General features: G+C 44.6%; 2 protein-coding genes across 3 annotated transcripts in view; one reads left to right on the top strand and one right to left on the bottom strand.

The window, feature by feature from the left end:
* JAM3 (junctional adhesion molecule 3) overlaps window positions 1–23,497 on the top strand; it is an 82,767-nt gene extending 59,270 nt beyond the window's left edge. Inside the window, exons 2-9 of the mRNA XM_038535600.1 lie at window positions 11,959–12,024; window positions 12,550–12,663; window positions 16,840–16,992; window positions 17,478–17,680; window positions 18,583–18,682; window positions 20,318–20,447; window positions 20,542–20,596; window positions 20,900–23,497. Of these exons, the coding sequence (XP_038391528.1) occupies window positions 11,959–12,024; window positions 12,550–12,663; window positions 16,840–16,992; window positions 17,478–17,680; window positions 18,583–18,682; window positions 20,318–20,447; window positions 20,542–20,596; window positions 20,900–20,935 (857 nt within the window). The 3' untranslated portion in view covers window positions 20,936–23,497. The remainder of the gene's footprint in view (window positions 1–11,958; window positions 12,025–12,549; window positions 12,664–16,839; window positions 16,993–17,477; window positions 17,681–18,582; window positions 18,683–20,317; window positions 20,448–20,541; window positions 20,597–20,899) is intronic.
* A 773-nt stretch (window positions 23,498–24,270) lies between these two features.
* NCAPD3 (non-SMC condensin II complex subunit D3) overlaps window positions 24,271–25,059 on the bottom strand; it is a 60,193-nt gene continuing 59,404 nt past the window's right edge. Inside the window, exons 34-35 of one of the 2 annotated variants that reach the window (XM_038535599.1) lie at window positions 24,967–25,027; window positions 24,271–24,871 (exon numbers count right to left, since the gene is read on the bottom strand). In XM_038535599.1, the coding sequence (XP_038391527.1) occupies window positions 24,766–24,871; window positions 24,967–25,027 (167 nt within the window). In that variant the 3' untranslated portion in view covers window positions 24,271–24,765. The remainder of the gene's footprint in view (window positions 24,872–24,966; window positions 25,028–25,059) is intronic. The other variant, XR_005359016.1, reaches the window with a different exon arrangement.

Raw genomic sequence — 25,059 nt, 5'->3', positions numbered from 1 at the left:
TCTACAAAGATTTGGGAAAGGTGGCTGTTCTCTTTTGTGTGTGTGTGTGTGTGTGTGAGAGAGAGAGAGAGAGAGAGCTCTTGGCATTCAAGGAAGTCTTTATCAGAACAGGAAATACCTGTCAGAACATTAGCTGAAGAGAAGGTAAAGAAACCTCAGTGACCAGGCTCAAAAAGGAATAGTGTTTGAGGGGAAAAAAATTGGAACTCTCAAAACAGAGTGCTACAGTTTTCAGCAATAATTGAACACACACACACACACACACACACACACACACACACACAGAGGAGGAAATCCTAGAGAAGAAGAAACTGATTTCCTGAGTAATAGTTTTATAATAGTTTAATGCTCAATTTTCAAAAAAACCTGCAAAACATACAAATAAACATTCAACAAAGTGAATGAAAAGAAACCTAGACATTAGATTTAGTAGAAAAAGACATTAAATAATTTATCTTTAATATGCTCAGAGAGCTAGGGGAAAACATGGAATCATAAAAACATTATTGGAGCATCAAAGTACAACAGAGAGATAGAAATTGTAAAAAGGAATAAAAATAAATTCTGGAGTTGAAAAGTATAATAACTGAAATGAAAAATTCACTGGAGAAGATAAACAGCATATTTGAGCAGGCAAAAGGAAGAATCAGTGAACCAGAAGATAGGGTGATATAAATTATCAATCATGTCTGAGGAGCAGAAAGAAAAGAGAATGAAAAGTGAACATAGCTGGTATTATTTTGCTAGGCTGCCATAACAAAATGCCAGAGATTGAGTGGCTTAAACAACCAAAATCTATTTTTTCACAGTTCTGGAAGGTAGAAGTCCAAGATCAAGGTGTCAGCAGATTTAGTTCCTTTTGAGGCTTCTCCTTGGTGTGTACATGGCCACACTCTTGCCATGTCTTCACATAGTGTTTCCTCTACATGCTCGTCATTCTATGTGTCCTAATTTCCTGCTTACATAAGACATGAGTCAGATTGGATTAGGACTCCTAATAGCATCGGTTTAATTTATCACCATTTTAAGGGCTCTGTCTCCCCATCTACTCATATTCTGAGGTACTGGGGGCTGGGACTTCAAAACATAAATCTTGGTCAGGGAGAAGGGGGTGGGACATACAATTCAGCTGATAACAGAGCCTGATGGACTTGTGGGACACTGTCAAGTGGACCAACATGTGCTTTATGGGAGTCCCAGGAGAAGAGAGAGAAAAGGAGGCAGAATGATTTTTTTTTTTTTTGAGAAATAATGGCTGAAACACCCCCCCACACACACAATTGGTGAAAGTCATGAATCTACAAATTTAAGAAGCTTCATGCACTCCAAGTAGGATAAACCTGAGTGGAGTCATCCTGAGATGCATTATAGTCAAACTGTCAAAAGCCAGAGACAAAAGAAAATCTTGAAAGCAGCAAGACAGAAGTGATTATCAGTAGGAATCATCAATAAAGTTATCAGCTGATGTCTTTCCAGAAATGTTGTAAGCTAGAAGACTGTGAGATGGCATATTTAAGGTGTTGAAGGAAGAACACTGTATTTTTTTTAAGATTTTATTTATTTATTCATAGAGACAGAGAGAGAGAGAGAGAGAGAGGCGCAGAGACACAGGCAGGGACACAGGCAGAGGGAGAAGCAGGCATCATACAGAGAGCCTGACGTGGGACTCAATCCAGGGTCTCCACGATCACATCCTGGGCTGCAGGCGGCACTAAACTGCTGCACCGGAAACACTGTAAACTGAAATTTTTAGATCCACCAAAACTGACCTTCAGAAATGAGGGAGAAATTAAGACAGTTTCAGAAAACCCGAGGGAGTTCATTATCTGTTCTACATAAAAATATTAAAGGGAATCCTTCAAGTTGAAATGAAAGAAAACACTAACTCAAATCTGTATGAAGATACAAAGATCTCCAGTAGAGATAATTACACAAATATAAAAGCTAGTCTTATTATAATTTTGGTACGTAACTGCACTTTTAATTTTCTACAGAATCTAAAAGACAATGCATAAAAATAATTTTAAATCTATGTTATTGATAAGGCATACAACCTGTAAAGATGTAATTTGTGTCAACAATAACATAAAGGGAAGGACAGAATAGAATTTTTGCGTACAGCTGAAGTTAAGTTGGTATCAGTTCAAATTTCTTCTCATTTAGGATGTTATAATAAACCCATGATAGCCACTATATATATATTTTTTTTTAATAATAAATTTATTTTTTATTGGTGTTCAATTTGCCAACATACAGAATAGCACCCAGTGCTCATCCCGTCAAGTGCCCCCCTCAGTGCCCATCACCCATTCACCCCCACTTCCCGCCCTCCTCCCCTTCCACCACCCCTAGTTCATTTCCCAGAGTTAGGAGTCTTAACCACAAGGATTATACCTATAGAGTTTACACTGAAGAAAATGAGAAGGGAATCAAAATGTGTCACTCCCCAAAAACAAAACACTGAAAAAAAGCAGCAGTGGGGGATCCCTGGGTGGCGCAGCGGTTTGGCGCCTGCCTTTGGCCCAGGGCGCGACCCTGGGGACCCAGGATCGAATCCCATGTCGGGCTCCCAGTGCATGGAGCCTGCTTCTCCCTCTGCCTATGTCTCTGCCTCTCTCTCTCACTGTGTGCCTATAATAAATAAAAAATAAAAAATAATTTAAAAAAAAAACAGCAGTGGAAGAAATGAGGAACAAAAAACAATACATACAGAAAGCAAGTAGCAAAATAGCAGATACAAGTTCATTATTAGTTAATTACATTATAAATGGATTAAACTCTTCATCAAAGGCAGAGATTGACAGGATAAATAAATGATTCAGCTGCTTGCTATCCATAAGACACTCCCTTTAGATCTAAACACAGTGGGCTGGAAGGGTGAGAAAATACATTCTGTGCAAATAGTAACCAAAAGACAAAATAGACTTTAAGTCAAAAACTGTTACAAGAGGCAAAGAATGTCAGTAATAGTAAGATAATATATAACAGTTACAAATGTGTGCATCAGACACTTGAGCCCCATAGTATATGAAGCCAACATTGGCAGGATTGGAGGGAGAAATAGTTCAACAATAATTGGAAATTTTAGTGCCCACTTTTGATAATGGATAAACAAGATAAAAGATCAATAAGGAAATACAGGACTTGAACAATATAATGAACCACTTGGACCTAACAAATACAGGACACTATACTCAGCAACAGCAGAATACACATTTTTCACAAGTACACATAGAACATTCTCTAGGATTGATTATATATTAAGCCAAACAAGTCTTAATTTAAAAAATTAAACCATATAAAGTATCTTTTTGAGTCACAATGGAATGAAACTAGAAGTAAATAACTAAAACTAGAAAATTCACAGATAGATGGAAATGAACACACTCGTAACCAATGGAGCAAAGATGTTACAAAGTAAATTAGAAAATACCTTGAGACAAATGAAAACACAATATACCAAAATTTATGGGATTCAGAGAAAGCAGTATGAAGACCTAAAGCACATAAAATTTCAATATAGAAAGGCCTAAAATCAATAGTAATGTTATACCCTAAGAAACTGGAAAAAGAAGAATAAACTAAACCCCAAACCAGCATAAGATAGGAAATCTTAAAGATTAGAGCAGAAATTAATAAAAAAGAGAATAGAAAAATAATAGAAATCAATGAAAATAAAATACTTCTTTGAAAAGATAAAATTGATGAAGTTTAACTAGATTGACTAAGAAAGAAATAAGGTTTGAATTACTAAAATCAGAAAAGAAAGTGGGGGGGTAACAACTGATTTTACAGAAATAGGATTATGAAAGAATACTGTGAACAGGTGTATAACAGCAAATTGACAAGTGGCCAGAAACAAGCAATACCAAAACTTAATCATTAAGAACTAGAAAATCTGAATAGATTTATGACTAGTAAGGAGATTGAATCCATAATCAAAAACAAAGAAAAACTCTGACCAGATGACTTCACTGGTGAATTCTACAAACATTTAAAGAAAAACATCAATCTTGTCAAACTATTCCAAAAAATTGAAGAGGATTCCTTCTAATTCATTCTGTAAAGCCAGCATTACCCTGATATGAACACCTGACAAAGACACTGTAAGAAAACCATAGACCAGTATTCCTTAATAGTGACTCAAAAATATTACAAAAAGTATTAGCAAACTAAATTCCATAACATATTTGAAGGACTGTACACCATGAGTGAATGGAATTTGCTTCCAGAATGCAAGAATTATTCAACATATGAAAATCAATTAAGGTAGTAACCAGATTAATAGAATAAAATCAAAGAACCACATGATCATCTCAATTGATGCGGTAAAAGCATTTGACAAGATTTAGCACCCTTCATAACAAAAGCACAATAAGTTAGGAGTAGAAGAAACATCCTCAACATGGTAAAAAAAAAAAACCAAAAAAACAGCAAACCATATATATATAGAAGTCACTCACACACACACACACACATATGTGAAAAACCCATAGCTAATGTCATAAGTAATGGTGAAAGACTGGATTTCCCCTCAGATCAGGAACAAGACAAGGATACCTACATTCATCATTTCTATTCTACATAATTTTGGAATTTCTAGCCAGAGTGGTTAGACAACAGAAAGAAGTAGAAGGTATCCATATTGGAAAAGAAGAAGTAAAACAATATTGGAAAGAAAGAAGTAAAATTATCTCTATTCATAATGTGATCTTATTCGTAGGAAACCTTAAAGATTACTCCAAAAACAAAAGAAGAAAAAAAAAGGAAGGGATAAAGGATAAAGGGATAAACGGAGTAGCCTAGAGCTAATAACAAGGCAGACAAAACAAAAAAACCCTGCAACATATAAAAAATAATTTTCATTTCTACACATTAACAGTGAACATACAGAAAAGGAAATTATGAAAACAATCCTATTTATAATAGCAACAAAAATAAAATATTTAGGAATAAATTTAATCCAGGAAGTGAAAGACTCATACCCTGAAAACTGCAAAACGTTGTTGAAATTAAAGAAGATACAAATAAGTGGAGTAAATTCTGGGTTTATGGATTAGAAAACAAAATTGTTAACACTACCCAAAGGAATCTACATTTCCACGTAGTCTCTTTCAAAATCTCAAAGTTGTTCTTTTCTGAAATATAAAAAACCATCTTGAAATTTATATGGAATCTCAAGGGACCCAAAATTGCTGAAGTCATCTAGAAAAAGAACAAAATTGGAAGACTCACATTTCCTGTTTGCAAAACATACTATGAAGCTACAGTAATTAAAACAGTGCGGTGCTGGCCTAGCGGAGGCATGTGAGCCAGTGGAGCAGAATAGAGAGCCCTGAAATAAACTCTCGCATGCAGGATGAACTAATCTTCAGCAAGGGTGCTAAGACTGTTGAATGGGGAAGAATAGTCTTTTCAAAAAATAGTGCTGGGAAAACTAAATATGCACATTCTAAATAATGAATTTGGGCCCTTACCTTACATGAAAATAAAATAGATGAAAGGCTATTAAATATAAGATCTAAAACTAAAATTCTTTGAAGAAAACATTGGGGAAAATCTTCATGACATTGGATTTGGCATGCCGTGGATAGGACACCAAAAGCACAGGCAGCAGAAGAAAAAATATATTGGACTCCATCAAAATTAAAAACTTTTGTGAACTGGGGCACCTGCGTGGCTCAGCGGTTGAGTGTCTGCCCTTATCTCTGGGCGTGACCCCGGGTCCTGGGATCGAGTCCCACGTCGGGCTCCCTGCATGGAGCCTGCTTCTCCTTCTGCCTGTGTCTCTGCCTCTGTGTGTCTCTCATGAATAAATAATATCTTAAAAACTTCTGTGAATCAAAGGACACTATAAAAGAGTAAAACAGAATGGGAGAAAATATTTGCAAAACATATATATATATATATAATAAAGGATTGAGATCCAGAATAAAGAACCCCTACAACTCAACAATGAAAAAACAACCTACTTAAAAAAAAAAAGGCAAAGGATTTAAATAAACATTTCTCCAAAGAGGATCTACAAATGACCAATAAGAACATGAGTAGATGGGCAACATCTTCCAGTTTAGGAAAATGCAAATCAAAATAACAGTGAGATACTACTTCACACTCATCAGGATGGCTATTATTAAAAGTAAAAAACAAAACCTGGAAAATTAGAAATTTTGGTGATGATGTGGAGAAGAAGTTAGAACCCTCATGGGCATTGCTGATGGGGTCATAAAATGGTGTAGCGCAGCAGTAAAGTTTAGCAGTTCCTCAGTCACACATAGAATTACCATATGGTCCAGGAATTAAACTCTTAAATACGTACACAAAAGAGTTGAAAGCCAGGACTCTGATGCCTGTACTCCGTGGTTCATAGCAGCATTATTCACAGTAGCCAAAAGGTAGAAACACCCCATCTGTTGATGAATGATGGACGGGTAAACAAGAGGCGGTAAATACGCGCTAGGATTCCGCTTGCATGCGGCACCTAGAATAGGCGAATTCATAGAGCCAGCACCTGGGGTTTGCAGGAAATGGGGAGTCTCTTTAATTGGTATACAGTTTATGTTAGGATGATGAACAACTTGTGGAAATGGATAGTGGCAGTTGTTGCACAACATCTGGAATATCCTTAATGCCACCAAATTATATGGAAGTGGTTAAAGTGGTGAATTTTGTGTTATGTATATTTTACCAGAATAAAATAAAAAAATAGTAATGATAAGAATGTGGAAAAACTGGACCACTCCTGTATATTATACGTAGAAAAGAAAGGGTATAAGGGGAGGAGCACCCTGTCTTCACATTCAGCTTCGATGTCTTGTTGAGATGAAAATACCACATTCAGTAAAGAGAAAATCTTTATGTCACCCTGACTCTCATTTTCTCAACCTACTAACCTTCAGTTGGGTCGGGAGAGCAGACACTCCCCACTGCTGAGGTATTCAGAACAGCTCCACAGTGGCAACAACCCAGCTATCTTAACGAGTGAGTGGTTAAACTGGTACGTCCATGCCTAGCACTACTATGCAGCAATGGGAAGAAATGAACTGTCCTCACACCTCAGTTGGGTGAATCCAAAGGGCATTATGCTGAATGAAAGTCAATCTCAAAAGGTCACCTATGGTGTATTTCCATTTATATGTATTATTTATATGTCTCTAAGTGACAAACTTGTGGAGATAGATCAGTGGTTGGTAGGGGTAACAGATGGTGAGGGGGTAGATGTGACTGTAAGGGGTCATGTGAGGAGATCTTCGTGATGATGGAACAGCTAGGTGCCTTTTTTAAAATAGTTCTGTGTATTAATTGTGGTAATTACAGGAATCTTCCCATGCAATAAAACGACATAGAACCATACACGTCTTTTCTACACGTCAGTTTTCCAGTTTTGATAATTGTGCTATAATTCTGTACGATAGAACCAATGGAGGAAATTGGGTGAAAGATTTACTGAAAAATTTTAAAAAGATTTTGAGAGAAAGATGGGGCAGAGCAGAGGGAGAGGGACAAGCAGACTCCACAGTGAGCACAAGCCCAACATGGGGCTTGATCCCAGGACCCTGAGATCATGACATGAGCCAACATCAAGAGCTGGATGCTTAACAGACTGAGCCATGAGGGCACCCCAGATTTTCTGAATTTTAATGACCACATACTGAAACCATAATATGCTTTGGACGTACCACAACTGTCCTAGAGGGGAGTCTTAAATTTGGTTAGGAGGTTTTGAATAGAAACAGACAACTGCACATATCTTAGATCCCTTCCAAGTCCAAGATGTAATAATATATTCTTAAGCAGGATGAAGAAAAGAGTGACCACACTATAGCTCTGTGAGAAAACTGAATTCAATTAAGTGATTTTTTGGAAAGCTCAAGGAAATCAGTACAGAACTCAAAAAATGTACCTTGATTTATTCAGGAAACACTTTCCAGGTACCTACTAAAAGCCATTCAGTGTTAGAGTTGAAGAGGTAAAGATGAGTAAACCGAATAATACTTGTTTTTTTATACTAGAATGTAAGCTCCATGAGAACATGAATTTTTACTTGTTTTATTCATGTATCATCTGTAATGTTTAGGCCGGTATCAGGTATATAACAGATGCTACGTAAAAATTGATGAATGAATGGCTTCTCCTAAAAAGCTTAGTCTGATAACCAAGATCGATACGAAATAGGGACAAGAGCATGTGAAAGATGCTATCATAGATCCGCCCCCCCTTTTCTCCTTCCTAAAACCCCTTTGTTCTGTATTAAGTAGTGTAATCTCTTTGTGAGTTTTGGTAGCACGGGGGTTGTGTGTGCACAATTAAACTTTAGCAGCCACCACTTCGGGGCTGGCTTCCGGCCCCCATTTCCCAACTGGTTACATTGGGATGGTACTCCAGCTGAGCTGCTTCTGGTGATGCCTCTAAGAGTTAGGCTTGTGCTAGTCCTCATAGCGCTTTCTTTTATGCAAGGTGCTGGACAACATGGGGCTAATAGTGCCTGCCCCCACTCCCCATCCCCCTCCCACAGTTGAAAATCCGATAACTTTTGACTCCCCCAAAACTTAACCTGCTGTTGACTGGAAGCCTCACCTCTGACAAATAGTTGATAGCCTCATATTTTTAAAAATTTATTTATTAATGAGAGATAGAGAGAGAGAGAGAGAGAGAGGGGCAGAGACACAGGCAGAGGGAGAAGCAGGCTCCATGCAGGGAGCCCGATGTGGGACTTGATCCGGGGTCTCCAGGATCACTCCCTGGGCCGAAGGCAGGCGCTAAACCGCTGAGCCATCCGGGCTGCCCGACAACCTTGTATTCTATATTGCTACCTATACTATATGCTGTATTCTTATAAAGTAAGCTGGAGGAAAGAAAATGTTAAAATAAGAGAGTATATTTACAGCACTGTATGGGTATTTATTTTAAAACATCCTCCAGGAGGGGCCAGGACAGGGGCGGGGGGGTTGTTGGCGGCGGGCCTGGCCCCAGGGTGGTGCTACTCCATGGCCTGGTGGTCTCTGACGCAGCCTGGGGGTGGAGGACAGCTGACCCACCTGCCACATAGTGCTGGCTGTAACCATCAGCAGCTTTGGGGGCAGGTCAGCGCTGGGCCAGGAGGGACCCAGGGCAGCCTGGAGCCCGGCCCACAGGGGACCCTCTGGATGTGTTCTTCTGCTACAGGTCTTCCTCTACCCACAAGCCCTGGGTGCTCAACTGGACCACCCTGTTGGCACATGAGCAACCTGCAGCCCTGTCTGGTTCTAGGGCTCCCAGGGCTGCGGCCCCCATGGGCTTCCCCTCCCTGGGTTCTCAGAGGGCAGCAAGTGTGACTTCTGCACCACTGGCCATTGATTATGCTGTGGGGGGGGGGGGGTGGGCAGCTAGAAGTGAATACCCTGTGGCCTTTGCCATCAGCCTTAATCCACCTGTAAGTGGACCTGTGCAGCTCAAACCGTGCTGTTCAAGGGTCATCTGTATTTTAAAATGGGATCTGGGCTAGTGGCAGTAGGTAAATGAGGCGGCGGCAAAATTTTGTAAGTTTAAGACTTGTTTAATAATAATAATAATACAGTTATTTAAGAATAGAAGGAGGACTCTGAGGGAGGACTCTCAGCATGGGACCCCGTCTGACCTGGGTCCTGCTGTGGGGAGTCCTCACCTGGGCTAGAGCTCCACTTGCTTGAGTGGTCCTCTGTTGTTCAATCTCATTGGGACGTCCTGTCTCCCAGGATGGGCGCAGGCAGCTGCCTGTGCAACTTACCCAGGGAGTTGGGTCGGAGGGGGTCTGGCCAAGCCTTCGTTGAGGCGTATAGAGCCTTCGCCTCTTTGCTGCAGAGTAGAGGGATTGAAGGGGGATTATTTCCATTGTCTGGAGCTGTGTCGCCTTATCTTCTTTGAGGTTATAGGAAGCACACTGGCTTAGTTCACACCAGAGGTTTGTTGTAAAGAATGTGTGTCAGTTGGCCTTCATGAAAATTCAACAGTGTCACAGACACTAGAGTGACTTCAGCCTTCACCTCTTTGTCCTCCAGTGCACTCGTTACCAACTCTAGTGTTCCCACCATTTTTGATAAGTGAGCTCATCTGCCCTTCCTCTCTGTTTCTGTGGTGACAGAACTCTCCAGTGCATTCTTAATTTCTCTTAACATCATGTCTATTAAAGAAAAGGGTCAGATAGCGTTCTCTGGTTGTTTATTATCCAGTTGCGTGAAGCTCTTGTGAGTTACCTCAAAGGCGCCTTCAGTGGACTCTGGGTTGGAAGCTGGTTCCTGGTCATGGGCCTTGGGAACCAGAGTTTCATGGTCTCATCATTGAAATTCCAGTGATCACACTGAAAGAGCGGTCTGTGGTCATTTCCTTAGAACCTGTGTGGCCTTGGTGGATCTTCATTCAAAGCATCGGTTATTACTCCTTACCGGTGGGTCCCTGGGAGCTTTCAGATTGAAGAAGTTGAAGGTGCTGCACATACATGGGATGTGTTTCTGATTCTCAAAAGGAGTGGCCCACAGTTAATCAAAACAAAATAAAATGATCTTTCCTTGTCCTGGTTCTACAACCTTTTGTAGAAGTCAGTGTTATAAAAATGAGTAGCAACTCAGGTGTATGTATTATACTTGTGATTTTTCCTCCCTTTTAGTAGATTTCTATGGCTTTTGCTATAATTAATGAGGTCTTACTAAATAAGAAAGAAAGGATCAAAATGTATACTTGGAAGGTACACATGTAACCAAACCGAATAAGATTTAAAAAGGAGAAGGAACAGTTAGTTGTGACCCGCACCCCACCTAATACACAAGGAGGTGGAGCACGCGTCTCCTCCTGTTGCTGTAGCTGGGATAGTGAGCTGAGATCCAGAGACCCTCACGAGGGTTGTGTAGGAAGCCTTTGGGGAATGCGTATTTTCCCAGAGGCCAGGTAGCTGAAGCATGACATTATGGGGGGGAGGGGGGTCGGTGTACCTACTTGATCTTCTGCAAAAAAAAAAAAAAAAAAGGTAAGATACTTGAGACCACGATAAACTGGTTTTAATGTTTGTTGAAAGACATGGGGAGTCAGATGCTAATTTTAAGAGGGATTGCCATGAGATTAGCATATCCTGATTTTATCAATACCTGTTTCAACTTAGCTTCATGAAAATTGTTATTTTTCTCATTTTACCAAAAACTAGTGAAAACTTAAAAATTTTTTTTTAAATTTATTTTAGAGGGAGAGTGTGAATGAGGTGGGGAGGAGCAGAGAGAGGGATACAAGCTGACTCCCCATTGAGTGGGGAGCCCCACAGGGAACTCAATTCCAGGACTCCCAGATCATGACCTGAGCTGAAATCAAGAGTTGAGCGCTTAACCACCTGAGCCACGCGGGTGCCCCTAGTGAAAGCTTCCTGATGGGTGGGCCTCACTGGGTCACATGGTTACGGGGCAGCAGAGATGCAGGAGGCAGGAATGACAAGAAGGCTCTCGTGGGTCTGGATGAAAGATGTTGACAGGATTTTTTTTTTTTAATTTTTATTTATTCATGATAGTCACAGACACAGAGAGAGAGAGGGGCAGAGACACAGGCAGAGGGAGAAGCAGGCTCCATGCACCGGGAGCCCGACGTGGGATTCGATCCCGGGTCTCCAGGATCACGCCCTGGGCCAAAGGCAGGCGCCAAACCGCTGCGCCACCCAGGGATCCCTGTTGACAGGACTAATAACGACTGAGCAAGAAGGAAATTCTTAGAGGAAGAGTCTTTAAAGCTCCAGGGCAGTTATGTTCTGGAACTACATTCTCAGAACGCTTCTGGTTGGTTCATCCTGGTGAGGTCAGGTCAACAGAGAGCAGTCAGCTTGCTGTATCTAAGAGACCTGGCTTTGTTATAAAACACCAATCTCTGTGGTTCGTGGCTGTCGTCTACGTAGAAGGGGGGGGGGGAGGGTTCTCTGCTGTTTTCGAATTGCCTTGTCTCTGATGTGACCTTATTCTTTCCCTTCAGGTTGCTTGACCGGGGCCGTGAATCTCAAGTCCAGCAACCGGACCCCAGTGGTCCAGGAGTTTGAAAGTGAGTGCAGGGGAGCCTCCCAGGGGAATAGGCACCACCTAACGGGCACCGGCAGCCTCGCAGCCAACTCCGCCCGCGCCTGCCGCCCTACAGGGCCACACAGATGTTCGGGGGTGGCTGGCTCCTCGGCCTTGCGCGCGGTGTGCCATGTGCCGTGTGTGGCGCAGCGTGCCTCCGCGGGCCGGCAGGGAAGTGTGCTGGTTCTGCACCCGCCAGTACCCAGCGCCTGCCTGGCTTTGTAGGCACAGAGCAGCTTGCTTACACACAAGCGTGTGTGAGGGGCAAGCATGTGCTCTGATTAGTAAAAGTCCTCGCTTAATTGTCTTTGTTATTTTTCTGGCTAAAATTCATCTTTTCTTAAAGTCACTTGGAGCCTGGAGGTGGATTTTTTTTTTTTTTTAGGAGATGGATTTTTTGACCCACATGCAAGACTACCTAAAATGAGCCATAGCTGCAGGGTCCAGGTACACAAGTGATCATAAAATTGTTTCACAGTCTCTGAGAGTTCTTTTTTTTTCTCATTAGGTGTGGAACTATCCTGTATCATTACGGATTCACAGACGACTGACCCCAGGATTGAATGGAAGAAAATTCAAGATGACCAAACCACATATGTGTTTTTTGACAACAGAATTCAGGGTATGATCCTCTAATCCACCCCTTTGTCCACAAGGGCCAGGCATACACCTGTAGCTCAAGATGGTCCTCCGAGTGGTGCTGCATCTGTAGCCAGGATTGTTGTTTGGTCTGGTTCAGTTTGTTTCACTTCTGGAAAAGTCCAACATGGGCAAGTAATGAGTAGTACCCTGCCCCTCCCTGCCCCTGTCGTCCAGCTTCAACAGGCATCACCTCTTTAGCTGTGGTTTGAATCTGTCTGTAGCCCACCCTGTTGAGGTATCACGGTGAACATTTTCCTAGGCCATCCTCTTACCGTGTGCTCCATGACATTTGTGATACCAGCTGCATGAGTCAATCCGAAGGATCATGAGGAACAGCATGGAGACAGGTGTTTGCTGAGCACTTACTGTGTGCCAAGCTTCCCACATTGAGAAAGCATTTGCTAGAACAGAGGTCATCATAGAGTGTCTCTGATCCCATGAAGTAGGGCAGGGCAGGTGGTGGGAAAGGCTTCCCGGGAGTGACATCTCGGCTGAGCTAGGAAGCTGGTTAACCAGGCCAGATGCTGAGGGGTGGGGTGGAGGAAGGTCGTGGGCCAGAAAGAAGGCTGTGTGTAGGGATGTGGAAGCAACAGGCAGCTGGGCTTAGGGAAACTGCACGCTCTCCATGACAGCTGGGACTAAAGAGGGGAGACGGGAGGACTCCACACGCCGGGCGGGTATGCCAGGGCAGGCAAGAAGCACTGAATGCCCGGCAAGAATGGACCGGATCTTGAGGGTCCACAAGATTTTTTTAGAGGGAAGGGAGACGATTTCATTTACACTTTAGAAAGACTGACGTGGCTACTTTGTGGAGGACACTGGGGATGGGGAAAACCCAGGAGTTCAGCAGGAGTGCGAATTCAGAATTTTTTTGCAGAAGCCCAGAAGGGAGTTGCTGATGGCAGGAGGTGAGGTCGAGGCAGCATCGAGAGAGATGGGGAGGGGTTGCTAGGAGCAGGTGTGGCACGGAGGGAGAGGGAGAAGCTATCGATGGCGGGCAGCGGGACCTGGCCTTCCCTCTGCCAGGACACCGGGGCCCCACAGCTCCTAGGGTGGCCTTGGAGTCCGCAGAGAGGGTGATACCTGGAGCTTCAGAGGAGAGGGCAGAAGTAGTGGAAACAGCCTGATCCTGCAGTCTTACTGCCCAGCATCATCAGAAGTTACAGGCTCTTAAAATCATTTTTCAGGGGGCCCCTGGGGGGCTCAGTGGGTTAAGCGTCTGCCTTCGGCTCAGGTCATGATCCCAGGGTCCTGGGACTGAGCCCCACGTCGGGCTCCCTGCTCGGTGGGCGTCTGCTTCTCCCTCTGCTCCTCCTCCTGCTCGAGCTCTCTCACATGTACGTCTTCTCACTCTCTCACTCAAAAAAAAAAAAGCCTCTTTTGAAAATCATGTGTTTTCCTCACCAGTATCTCGTCCACCTCTTAATTTTGGAGAGATGGAAATGTTTTTCTCAGGCAACAAGTCCATATTCTGTGACAACTGAGGCTGCTGCTGATAAAGCCTGTGGTCATCCGAGAAAACTAGGTGGGAATCTTCTTAAAGAACTTCCTGAAAAAAAAAAAAAAAAAAGAACTTCCTGTTTCTGGGAATCCAATACCTTACTCTTAGCCGGAAGGATGGGGAAGGTGTTTACACACAAAATATGAAGGCTGCAGGAAAATTCGAATCTTGCTGGACCTCTTCTCTTGCCTCAAGTCACAACTGTGCCAAAAGCGTCCTGATAGATTTTTGTAAACTTTCTCATTGAAGCAGGAGTCACATGCAGTATTACATTAGGTTCAGGCACACCCCGCAGAGATGACACAGATCCGCACGTCACTTGTTGCTCACTGTGAGATGTGGAGTCACCATACAGCATTATTACAGTATCATTGACTTTATTTCCTCTATTGTACTTTTTATCTGTGACTTATTTTGTAGTTGCATGTTTGTTTCTCTTAATTCCTCTTCACCTATTTCACCCTTCTGCCCACGCTGTCCCCTCTGGCATCCACCAGTTTGTTCTCTGTATTTATTAATCTCTTTTTGTTATGTTTTGTATTTTAGATTGCACATAAAAGGGAAATCCCATGACACTTGCTTTCTTTGTCTGATCTCATTCACTGAGCATATACTCTCTAGGCCCATCTATGTTGTCACAGATGGCAAGATCTCATTCTTTTTTTATGATTGTGTAATATTGTCAATAACACATATATGTATTTCCTCACCTACCATATCTTTGATAGATTCTTATTTACTGTTACCTGGTAGAAATTCTAATCCTCCCCTAATGGCTACTGGATAACAAACCTTCGTATTAGAAAATGCCTTTGGAAATGTTTATCTTTCATCTTAAGCATTTTTGTTTTTATTATATTATGGTAATAATCCTTCTTGTTCTTGCCACCAGTCAGCAGGTTCAGTAATAATAATTTTCTATTTTGTGTGTCATTTTTTTTTCCTACCTCCTTCCCTTGTCATTTTTTAGGTTCTTCATGCTTCTTTGAGTTACCATCTTTTTATACTTTAAAAGTTTTAAGGGGCAGCCTGGGTGGCTCAGCCGTTAAGCGCTGCCTTTGGCCCCGGGTATGATCCTGGGGTCCCGTAATCAAGTCCCACGTTGGGCTCCCTGCAGGAGCCTGCTTCTCTCTCTCTCTGTGTGTCTCTCATGAATAAATAAATAAAATATTAAAATTTATTTTTTTAAATGAGATGTAATTCATATACCATAAAGTTCATATTTTTAAGTGTATACTTCAGTAGCTGTTAGTATAGTCAACAGAGATGTGCAACCATCACTGCTTTCAAATTACAAAACATTTCCATCAACCCCAAAAGAAACTGCTAGTCTTTAGCAGTTACTCCGCTTCCCCTTTATGTCCACCTCCTGGCAACCACCGATCTACTTGGTCTCTCTGGATTTGCCTATTCTGGACACCTCATAGATGGAATCATGCAATGGGTGGTCCTTTGTGACTGACTTCTTTAACTTAGCATGTTATTTTCAAGGTTCATCCACTGTACAGCCTGTGTCAGTACTTCATTCCTTTTTATATGGATGAAGAATATTTCATTGTAGGTATTTCATTCACTTTTTTTTAAAGATTTTATTTATTCATGAGAGAGAGAGAGAGAGGCAGAGGGAGAAGCAGGCTCCATGCAGAGAGCCTGATGTGGGACTTGATCCTGGGACCCCGGGGTCACGACCTGAGCCAAAGGCAGATGCTCAAACCCTGAGTCACCCAGGCATTGTTTTATTTTCTTTGGAGAAATGTCTACTCAATCTTTGTCATTTTTAAATAGGTTATTTGTCTATTTATTGTTGAGTTGCAAATTCTTTATATATTCTGGATACTAGTCCTTTGTCGGGTCCATGATCTGCAGATACTTTCTCCCATTTAGTGGATTGTCTTTTCAAACTTGCATGTCCTTTGAAGCATGAGACTTTAAAAATTTTTTATGAAAGTCCACTGAAGGCCAACACACCTTTTTTTTAAAAGTTTGTGATTTTGGTGCCATTTCTAAGAAATCATTGCCTCATCCAAGGTCATGATGACTTATTTCTGTTTTTAACTAAGAGTCATACTGTTAACTTTTTTTAAAGATTCCATTTATTTATTTGAGAGAGAGCATGTAAGAGAAAGCATGAGCAGAGGGGAGGGCCAGAGTGACAGGGAGAAGCAAACTCCATGCTGAGCAGGGACCCTGGAACACGACCTGAGTGGAAGGCAGATGCTTAACTGACTGAGCCACCCAGGCGTCCCCAGATGTTAGCTCTTGTAGGAAGGTCTTTGTTGTATGTGGTGTGAAGTAGGAGTCCAGCCTCATTCTTTTGCATGTGGAGATCCAGTTATCCCAGCACCATTTATGAATATTGGTTGTTTTTTAATGTAGCTTGATTTTTTTTCTCTTTTAATGGGAAATCCTGGCTGGGAATGCTGAGAAGAAAATTAGGTCCCTGCTTTAACAACAGAGACCCATGTAACGAGTCCTCTTACACGCCAGGCACAGCGCCCTCAGCTCCCCTCTCTTGGACAGGAGCGGACCCAGAAGCTGGTGTGCCGTCTACTCATTGAGGCGTTAAGAAGCAGCGCTAGCCCCGGAAGCCGCCTTCTTCAGATGGCAAAGATGTTTTTAAACACTGTTTTTGTGTCTGTATCCTCTTTTCTGTAGGAGATTTGGCAGGTCGTGCAGAACTATTGGGGAAGACCTCCCTCAGGATCTGGAACGTGACCCGGACAGATTCAGCCCTTTATCGCTGTGAGGTGGTTGCTCGAAACGACCGCAAAGAAATTGATGAGATTGTCATTGAGTTAACTGTACAAGGTAGGAACTCACATGAAGTTAACACACTCCCCCTCTCAGGCCTCATGAGTCTGTCCATAAAAAAGATTGGAAGGGGAAATATAAATAAGAATTAAAATAAAAGATCAGCTCTTACTCGTTCCCTCTAGAGCTACATCCCTCGGGGCATCACGGGACTTAGGCAATGGGCGGTTGTGGGCGCTGAAACCGCCTGAGCTGGGGTGCAAGGTGAGAAGGTAAGGGGAGCTCCAGCTACTCCCCTCACCAGTTGTAGAAGGCACTCCTCAGGGGGGTGGAGGCGTCAGAAACGTGCTGTGGGGTTATCTGTGGGGGGGTGAGCTGGGGGCAGATGCGGAGGCAGATCTGAGCCTGTGGTTGTGACATGGGGATGGCAGTGGGGCATCGCCTGGCTGGCTCTCCTGGTTTTGGAACAGATTAATTGTGGGCTTTGAGAAGAATCCTTCTACGTCACTGACTTGAAACCCCAACCCGTATTCCTCCCACAGTGAAGCCAGTATCTCCTGTGTGCAGAGTCCCGAAGGCTGTCCCTGTGGGCAAGACGGCCACGCTGCACTGCCAGGAGAGTGAGGGCTACCCCCGGCCCCACTACAGCTGGTACCGCAATGATGTGCCGCTGCCCACAGATTCCAGAGCCAATCCCAGATTTCGAAACTCCTCTTTTCTTTTAAACTCTGAAACAGGCACTCTGGTAAGATCTCTTCTCAGAGGTGAGGCTAGAAACATCTTTGTTGGGGAAGGGGTACCTCGTGTGGAAAGAGCACTGATTAAGAGACACAATGAGCTTTGTAAGACAGGAGCCAAAACCCCATACTGTTGGAGAGTCTGGGAAAAATGAACCTCTCTTCCTCTTTATAAGCAAATAAGCGCTCAGGGAATAAATAGAGGAAAGGAAACTTGTAGAATAAAGGGGATTGTGGAGGTGTATGAAATCAATGTAATGGGTTGGTGACGTCAGGGTCCTGATGTGAATAACCACCTAGAGAAATCAAGAGACCGGGCAGTTGGGTTCCATCTGAAGAAGTCCTTATGTTTTAGAGATGCCTGCTGGAGAATTTATGGGGAAAACATGTCTAGAATGGTCTTCAAAGTAACCCAGTGGAGGGAAGCCAGTGAGGGGAGAGGTGAAGTAAGATGGGTCGTGTGTGGAGGACAGGCTGCCCCCTCCGCAGCCTCTCCCTGGGCTCCACTGCAGCCAGGCCTCCCGATCCGTGGTGTATCTAACCGCACTCGTGGCGAGCTGGTTTGGATGGCATCCTCTGTACTGGTATCGCCCAGGCGTTGCTGAGGGATAATCCTCTACCAGAGCCCCTTTCCCTGAAGCAAGGCAAAACTCAGCCTGCATCCTGGATGTTGCCAGGCCTCGAGATCTCCAAACCCTGAGCAGATCTCACTCTTCAGGAGCTCCTGGGCGAGACTTTGGGAAAGGAATCGGGGGAGAGCCGGGACGGTGACTAGGAAGCTGAACAGGAACCCAGACAACTGAGCAGACCTCTTGCTCCGTTCTGGACTTAGCCCGTTGGTCAGGCTCTTCCCTTCAGCCCAGGGGGTCCACCCCGTTGCTTGGACTCATGACTGTCATTTCCGAAACAGGTTTTCAGTGCTGTTCACAAGGAGGACTCTGGGCAGTATTACTGCATCGCTTCCAATGACGCAGGCTCGGCCAGATGTGAGGAGCAGCAGATGGAAGTCTGTGAGTTACTTCGTGAAGATATTTCATCTGCAGACTGTCAAGTGGATAGAACGTTTTTAATTTAATATTAGACCATCAGTTTAGACAAGTGGTCAGCTTTCTTCTGGAGATGACTGGAGTCCCCAAAACCCACTCGGGTACATTGAAAGGACAGATGAGAAAAGTCTGAGTAACAGCTAAATGACTAATAAGTGGGTACTTGCAATATGTTTATCTCCTCAAAATAGACTTTCTGGAGTCTTCTGATGTTGGGAACATAGTTACTCATATCACTTTTAACTGAATTTAATAAACTCCATTTTGGGGTGCCTGAGTGACTCAGTCAGTTAACGGTTTGACTCCGGCCTTGATCTCAGGGGAGTGTGAGCCCCATGTTGGGCTCACGCAGCATGTGGCACCTGCTTAAATAAACTCCAATTTTTTGATAATTGATAGACTTATCAAGACATAACCTATATAAGGTCTCCAGAAATTTATTTAGTTGACCGTCATTTTGTGGTCAGCTGACACCCAGTTACCCTGTTCTGTGAGGACACCGTCTCTGGAGTCCTGGTTCTACAGGGGAGGTTGGAAGGCAGGATGGGGCGGATGGGGCATGTCACCATCATCACCACCTGGGGCACCCCTTCCTCCTTCCTGCGCATAACTGACCCCAGAGCAGTGTTTTCCAAGCTTGCCAGATTGTGAGAAGTGTTGGATTGCAAGGCACCACCCCAGGCGCTGGACTCTGTCCCCAGGGGCGGTCTGGGAACTTCTGCGTGTTAAACTGTTTCCAGGGGATTCTTGACATCTGTCAGATGCAGGAAACTGCTCCAGGGCAGGAGGAAGACTCTTGGGCTTTGCTGCACACCCACCGAATCTCTAGTGAGAGTGCTTGGGGCCGGACAGTGTAAAGTCAGAGTTTCAGTGTTTAATTGCACACTCACATTCGAAACCACCGTAGTAAGAGAAGTTCGTTGCTTAGGCGGATATATTGCTGCCTGTTTTCCACCGCATTATCCTCTCATGAAGGCAACAGCCCCAGTGCCCCACACTGATGGGGACTGAGTACCTTTGCCAAGTATGTGGAAATGGGAGGAGGGCGTCAAGGGGTTTCCTCCACGGGGCGTGTAGATAGGAGGCCAGGCAGCTGGTAGTGAAAGGTCACGTTCCCACCTCAGATTTTTACTTTTCAGTCCTGTGCGAAACTAGTTCTTTTCCTCCAGATAACGCACAGCAGAGGGAATCCCTGGAAATTAGGGATTTTTTTTCTTGGGGATTCCTGGCTCCTAATGGTCTTCATAAAATGGAACCATTTCCTCCATTAATAATATTTTCAGGGATTAGCCGGAGGACCATAAGCCTTCTATATGTGGCTAAGCCCCTTTTAATACAGGATTAAGTGTAACAGCATTTGCACTGTGGTGGTCCCAGTACTTTTTACAAGTGAGGGCAGGGATCCAGGGTCCTGTATGTTCTGGGCTGGAAAGACTGAAGTGGTGTTACTATAGCCTGGGGGAGGGGGGGGGGGCGGGGGCGCATGAGGGTGGAGCGGGGAGGAGGGAAGAGCAGGAAGGAGGGAGGCCTGGTGGGATCGGTGGCTGTGGTAAGACCGGATGGCATGTTCCTCCCCTCTCTCAACCCCTCTTCCCCCAGATGACCTGAACGTTGGCGGCATCGTTGGTGGGATCCTGGTGGTCCTTGCCGTCCTGGCCCTGATAACAGTGGGCATCTGCTGCGCATACAGACGGGGTTACTTTGTCAATAATAAACAGAATGGCGAAAGGTGAGCCTGTCCTCTGTGCTGGGTGACGAAGCCCAGTGTACACGGGCGTCCCGCGAAGTCATAGTCATTGAAGCCCTTTCTCCTCCTTTTTCAGTTACAAGAGTCCAGGGAAGCCAGATGGCGTGAACTATATCAGGACAGATGAGGAGGTAAGGAGAGGAATGAGGCAACAGAGCAGACGTCATTTAGGAAACCTAGAGATCGAGGTCTTTCCAGCAGAGCAGGTGATGGCTGTCCTTGGACAGTTTGTCCACACTTCTGGCGTTCGGTGCGCAGGTTCTCGTAGGTGTCCCTCTTGAAGAATGGTTTCATTTGATCTATTTTGCTCTAAGTTTTTTTTTTAGGGAAATGGCTCAGGCCCGACGTCCACGCTCCCTCTCCCCTCCCCCTCGGGGCCCTGGGCTGCCAGAGGGTGGGCGGCCGGCCGTGTCTAACCTGTGCTGCCATTGCAGGGCGACTTCAGACACAAGTCATCATTTGTCATCTGACTGTGACGGTGTGGCTGGGGGAGCACATGCAAATACCTCTACCAGAACCTCCTGGCAAGAGCGGCCTGGGAGCCAAGTGCACCCGGACAGAGCTAGACACTTGCGCAAAAGCTTTTTGTTTTGGCCAAAGTTGACCGCTACTCCTTTCTTACTTTTTTAACAAGCCACATGAATAAAAAAATTTTCCTCGAGATGGGCACGGTCATCACAAGGAAAAAACTGCATTTCCCTGAGGCTGACTCCCCGTCTGTTTCTGGCCTGGCTCTTACCTGCGTGTTCGGGTGATTGGGAAGCTCTCGCTCACAGGCTGGGCTGCGTACCGCAGGCCTGTGAAGCCAGTTTGCCACTCACCTCCATCAGCCAGGGGGAGTCCGTATGTGGGACGACAGCCACGGGGCGCCGGCGCAGCAGGGCTGGGAGCACCACCCCCCGCGACACCCTCCAACGGCAGTTTAACCCAGTGAATCCAGAACAGAGGCATTTGATGTGATGATCTTGTTTTACAGCGGCCCACGCGCAGCACTGCACTGATCCTTGAAGGTTTTGTTGATCAGTATTCTAGCGTCCATCTTGGAAAATCTCTCTGCATCAGGATGTTATAAAAGCAGCCCAACTGGGAAGGTAGATTGCTTGTTGGAAGAAGGGATCTTCTCACCTGTAGGAACCCTGTTTGTCCTGGGTGGGGCGAGGCAATGTTTCAGTATTTACAGAAAACCATCTTCGGTGAAATCTGAAATGGTACTGAAATAACGTTCTGCTTTTCTATGGGTGTTAATTTTATAAAATTTTACATTCTAAATTTTTGCTAAAGATGTATTTTGGTTATTGAAAAGGAAATTTCTATTTAAACTGTAAATATGTTGTCATACAGTGTTTAATAACCTATTTTTTTAAAAAATTTCAACGTAAGGTAGTAATTTCCAAGCTACTAGTGTTAAATTGGAAAACACCAGTAATTAAAAAGTATCTTAACCCCCCAAATCCTCTTGAGGCTTACTGGAACATTCCTTTTTCCCACATAAGCTTCGGCATTTTTCATAGGAGAACTTAGTCTATACACCAGACCAGTGTTACTTAGAAAACCTTTAAAACAATTCCAGTTGAATAATGTCAAGATCTGTTTGGATTTCTGTGAAAGAAACGGAAGGAGCTTCAGGTTGGCTTTGACCGGCCTCTTCTTAGAACACTCAAACTGCCCGTGCTCCGAGGGTGCCCAGAAGTGCTCGCATTGAGGAGCCGCGTCACCAGGCCCCCGACCCCCGAGCCCCACGCCTGCCGTCAGTGCTGGCTGCTAACTCTGAAGGCCGGCCGGCCTGTGCGCTGCACCCTTACTGGCCTGAGAGTGGCCGTGAGCGCGTCAGCTTTATGGTGTTGGCTAAGGCGGGCGCTCCAGCAAGGGCGGTGTCCTCCCTGTCTCCTCCCGGCGTCCTCGGGACAGAGCTGTGGTTGTGGATGGTTCATGAGACGAAGCAGCCACCGCTGTTTTCCTCTTACTCATGTAGCTCAGAAGACCGTCCGGGGCCAAAGGCAGTGCTGAAAACCACAACCGTGTTTTTTAAGAGAATGAATTCCCCGGTTCTCTTTGCCACGAAGCAAGCACGGGAGGCACCGCAGGTTGCGTCTCACCTCACGATAAACCGTGCCGTGCTGGTGGTAAGGCCAGGCCCCGGAAGCGTCAGGCAGTGCAGCCAGAGCAGGCAGAGTGCCCGATGGCGAGGAAAGCGAAACGCCTCAATCAAAGGCCGTGTTCTGATTTTTAAAGTCCTTACCTCCCCAAGACACTGCTGCTCACTGGGGGGACTCAGCAGCCTCCCTCAGAAGCCTTTGCTCTTCAAGAGCAGATGTTCTTCGCCTCAGATACGTTGATGACGTGCAGCGGTCTGAAGCAGCAGCTTCTCCGCGCCTCAGGCTCCACTGTGTGCTTCAAGGATTGGTTTTATGTAGAAGGATGTCATCCTCTTGGGATTCAACTTCCAGTGTCTTTATTTTTTATACTTCAAGGTTTTTGTTTTGTTTTTAATTGAATACTTGAGACTGATGTTGACTTTTCTTCTTTTAAGTTCTGTGAATACTCTGCCACAGGGTGTTTGGCAGCAGTGGGCAACTCTTCATAACTGCTTAATGGAACTCCTGTCCTTTTGCAGTGGTGTCTCGACTGCTTACACTTGAGACTGTCCCTCTGTGTTCACCCCTCTTGGTAGGAAGGGATAGTGTCCCTGTTCTCTAGTTGTTGGGGAGCAACCCTGGCTGCCATCCCGGTAGGACAGCCTTACCGCCTCCCTTACGACCTAACCCCTCCTATCCTAGTGCTGTGGGAACAGGGTCTACGGAGAGAAGGGGGTACGGAGTCTGGGAAGTAGTTGCCTAAAAGTAGACAGAAAAGGAACGAACATTCGTGTGTTTCTAAGATGTGAATGTGACTGAAGACTCGAAGCCTCCACAAGGCTCTTGTGGCCTCTGGTGTGGCTGTGGCTGTACATAGACGTTGCAGACTTGTACTAACACACCTATAAGTTGGTATTTGTTAAACCTCATTTATAAAAGCTTTTAAAAAAAAATCAACTTTGCCTCTTTACTTCTCTTCCTTATGTGCTCCATGTTGGGTCTGCCTTTTTCCTAGCATTTTGTTAGGCAAGTGCGCCTAAAATGGCACCAGCCCAGGTGTGGAGAGAGACTGCCGTCAGTTACCTCCCACTTGTCTGGAGATACGGGTCTATGCTCAAGAGCAGCTCCATGACGCTCTGCCAACAGCAGGTCCACGCGCGTCACCGTTCACATACGGAGAACTACGGGATAGAGCAGTGCCAGTCCACCCTCAGATCCCACTGCCGTACTTCCGCTAGACATCCACGCAGTGACCCTGTACTTCGCTCTGTAGTACTGGGACTCAACGGGGAACTGACTGGACTTTTCCTGGCCACCCTTGGACAGAACACGCATGCACGTGTGTTCAGGTCGCCAAAGCCATCCCCCGTGGTGGGAGCAGGCTGTCCAGCACCAGCGCATGGCCCCTGAAGGTGGGCTGGCAGGAGCAGGCCCGCATTTCCCTGAGGAGGACGTGTGCTGCTGCTGGGGGCAGACGGCTCCTGTCCGGGGCCAGAGGTGGAGGGACAGATGAGCTGAATCTTAACAACAGTCATTTTGTTTTTCCCCCTAAAAGGAAAGTTGGGTTTAAAAACAAAAATTTTTTTTTTTTAAAGCAACAGACATATCTTTCTAACAGTTCGTGAGGCTGGGAGCGTTTTATCATTCTTAAACACTTAATGTAAATTAAAATGACTACCAGTAAAAGCCCTGTTCTAAAAATAGAAATAGTCTTTTGAGTACCAGAAGGGTGTATTTATGCTTAACCTTTATTATTCCATTTTAGAAAGCTGTACACTTTAAAAACTTCCGATTTATAAATAAGAATAAAAAATAATTACAATCAAAACCCCATCATCAGGTACAGGAAGCTAAATACTGGGGGGAATTCCGACCAAAGAGCAGAGGCCTGATGTATACGAAAGCAAGCCGATCTGCTACGTTCCTTAAAGACCCGACTATGGTTTGTCAGGATGAACCCGACTACCTTCAAATGCAGTAAAGTTAGGATATTAAATAACTAAGGCATTTCTCTATTATTTTACATTTTCTTTCTTTTTCCCACACGTTGCATGAACAGAAATGTAGAAGCTTGGCCAGCCACACAGGTGCACGCTTAGAGTTCTGGGGTCGTAAGAAGAACCTGTTACCTCGCAGTCAACGCCTCCCTCTCCCTGGGGGTGAGGGAGACCACGCGTCCTCGGAACTCTTGCCTCCCGGATGCCCAGATGCCCCGGAACGCAGTCTCAGTTGGCGGTTTTCAGGGGGATCTTGCGGAGTGACCTCCTGCTGGGGGCTGGATTATCTTTATTTCTGGGGGACTTCACGTTCCACTGCTGAGGCTGGGGAGGCCTGGGGAAAGGAAAGGAAGGACACAATCCTTCTGGAACTAAAGATAAAACCCTGACAAAAACATTTACCTCAAAAGGAACTCTTGGTAAACTTACGGTTTATCAGGAAGCGATAAACATAAAATGTCATTTCCTTGACACTGGGCCTCAATTTTCTCTGAAAGGGAGTCAGACACAAATTCAGATTTC

Source organism: Canis lupus, chromosome 5 (genome assembly GCF_011100685.1).
Source record: "Canis lupus familiaris isolate Mischka breed German Shepherd chromosome 5, alternate assembly UU_Cfam_GSD_1.0, whole genome shotgun sequence".
Classification (NCBI taxonomy): Eukaryota; Metazoa; Chordata; class Mammalia; order Carnivora; family Canidae; genus Canis; species Canis lupus.
This window is presented reverse-complemented; position numbering and strand designations above follow the sequence as displayed.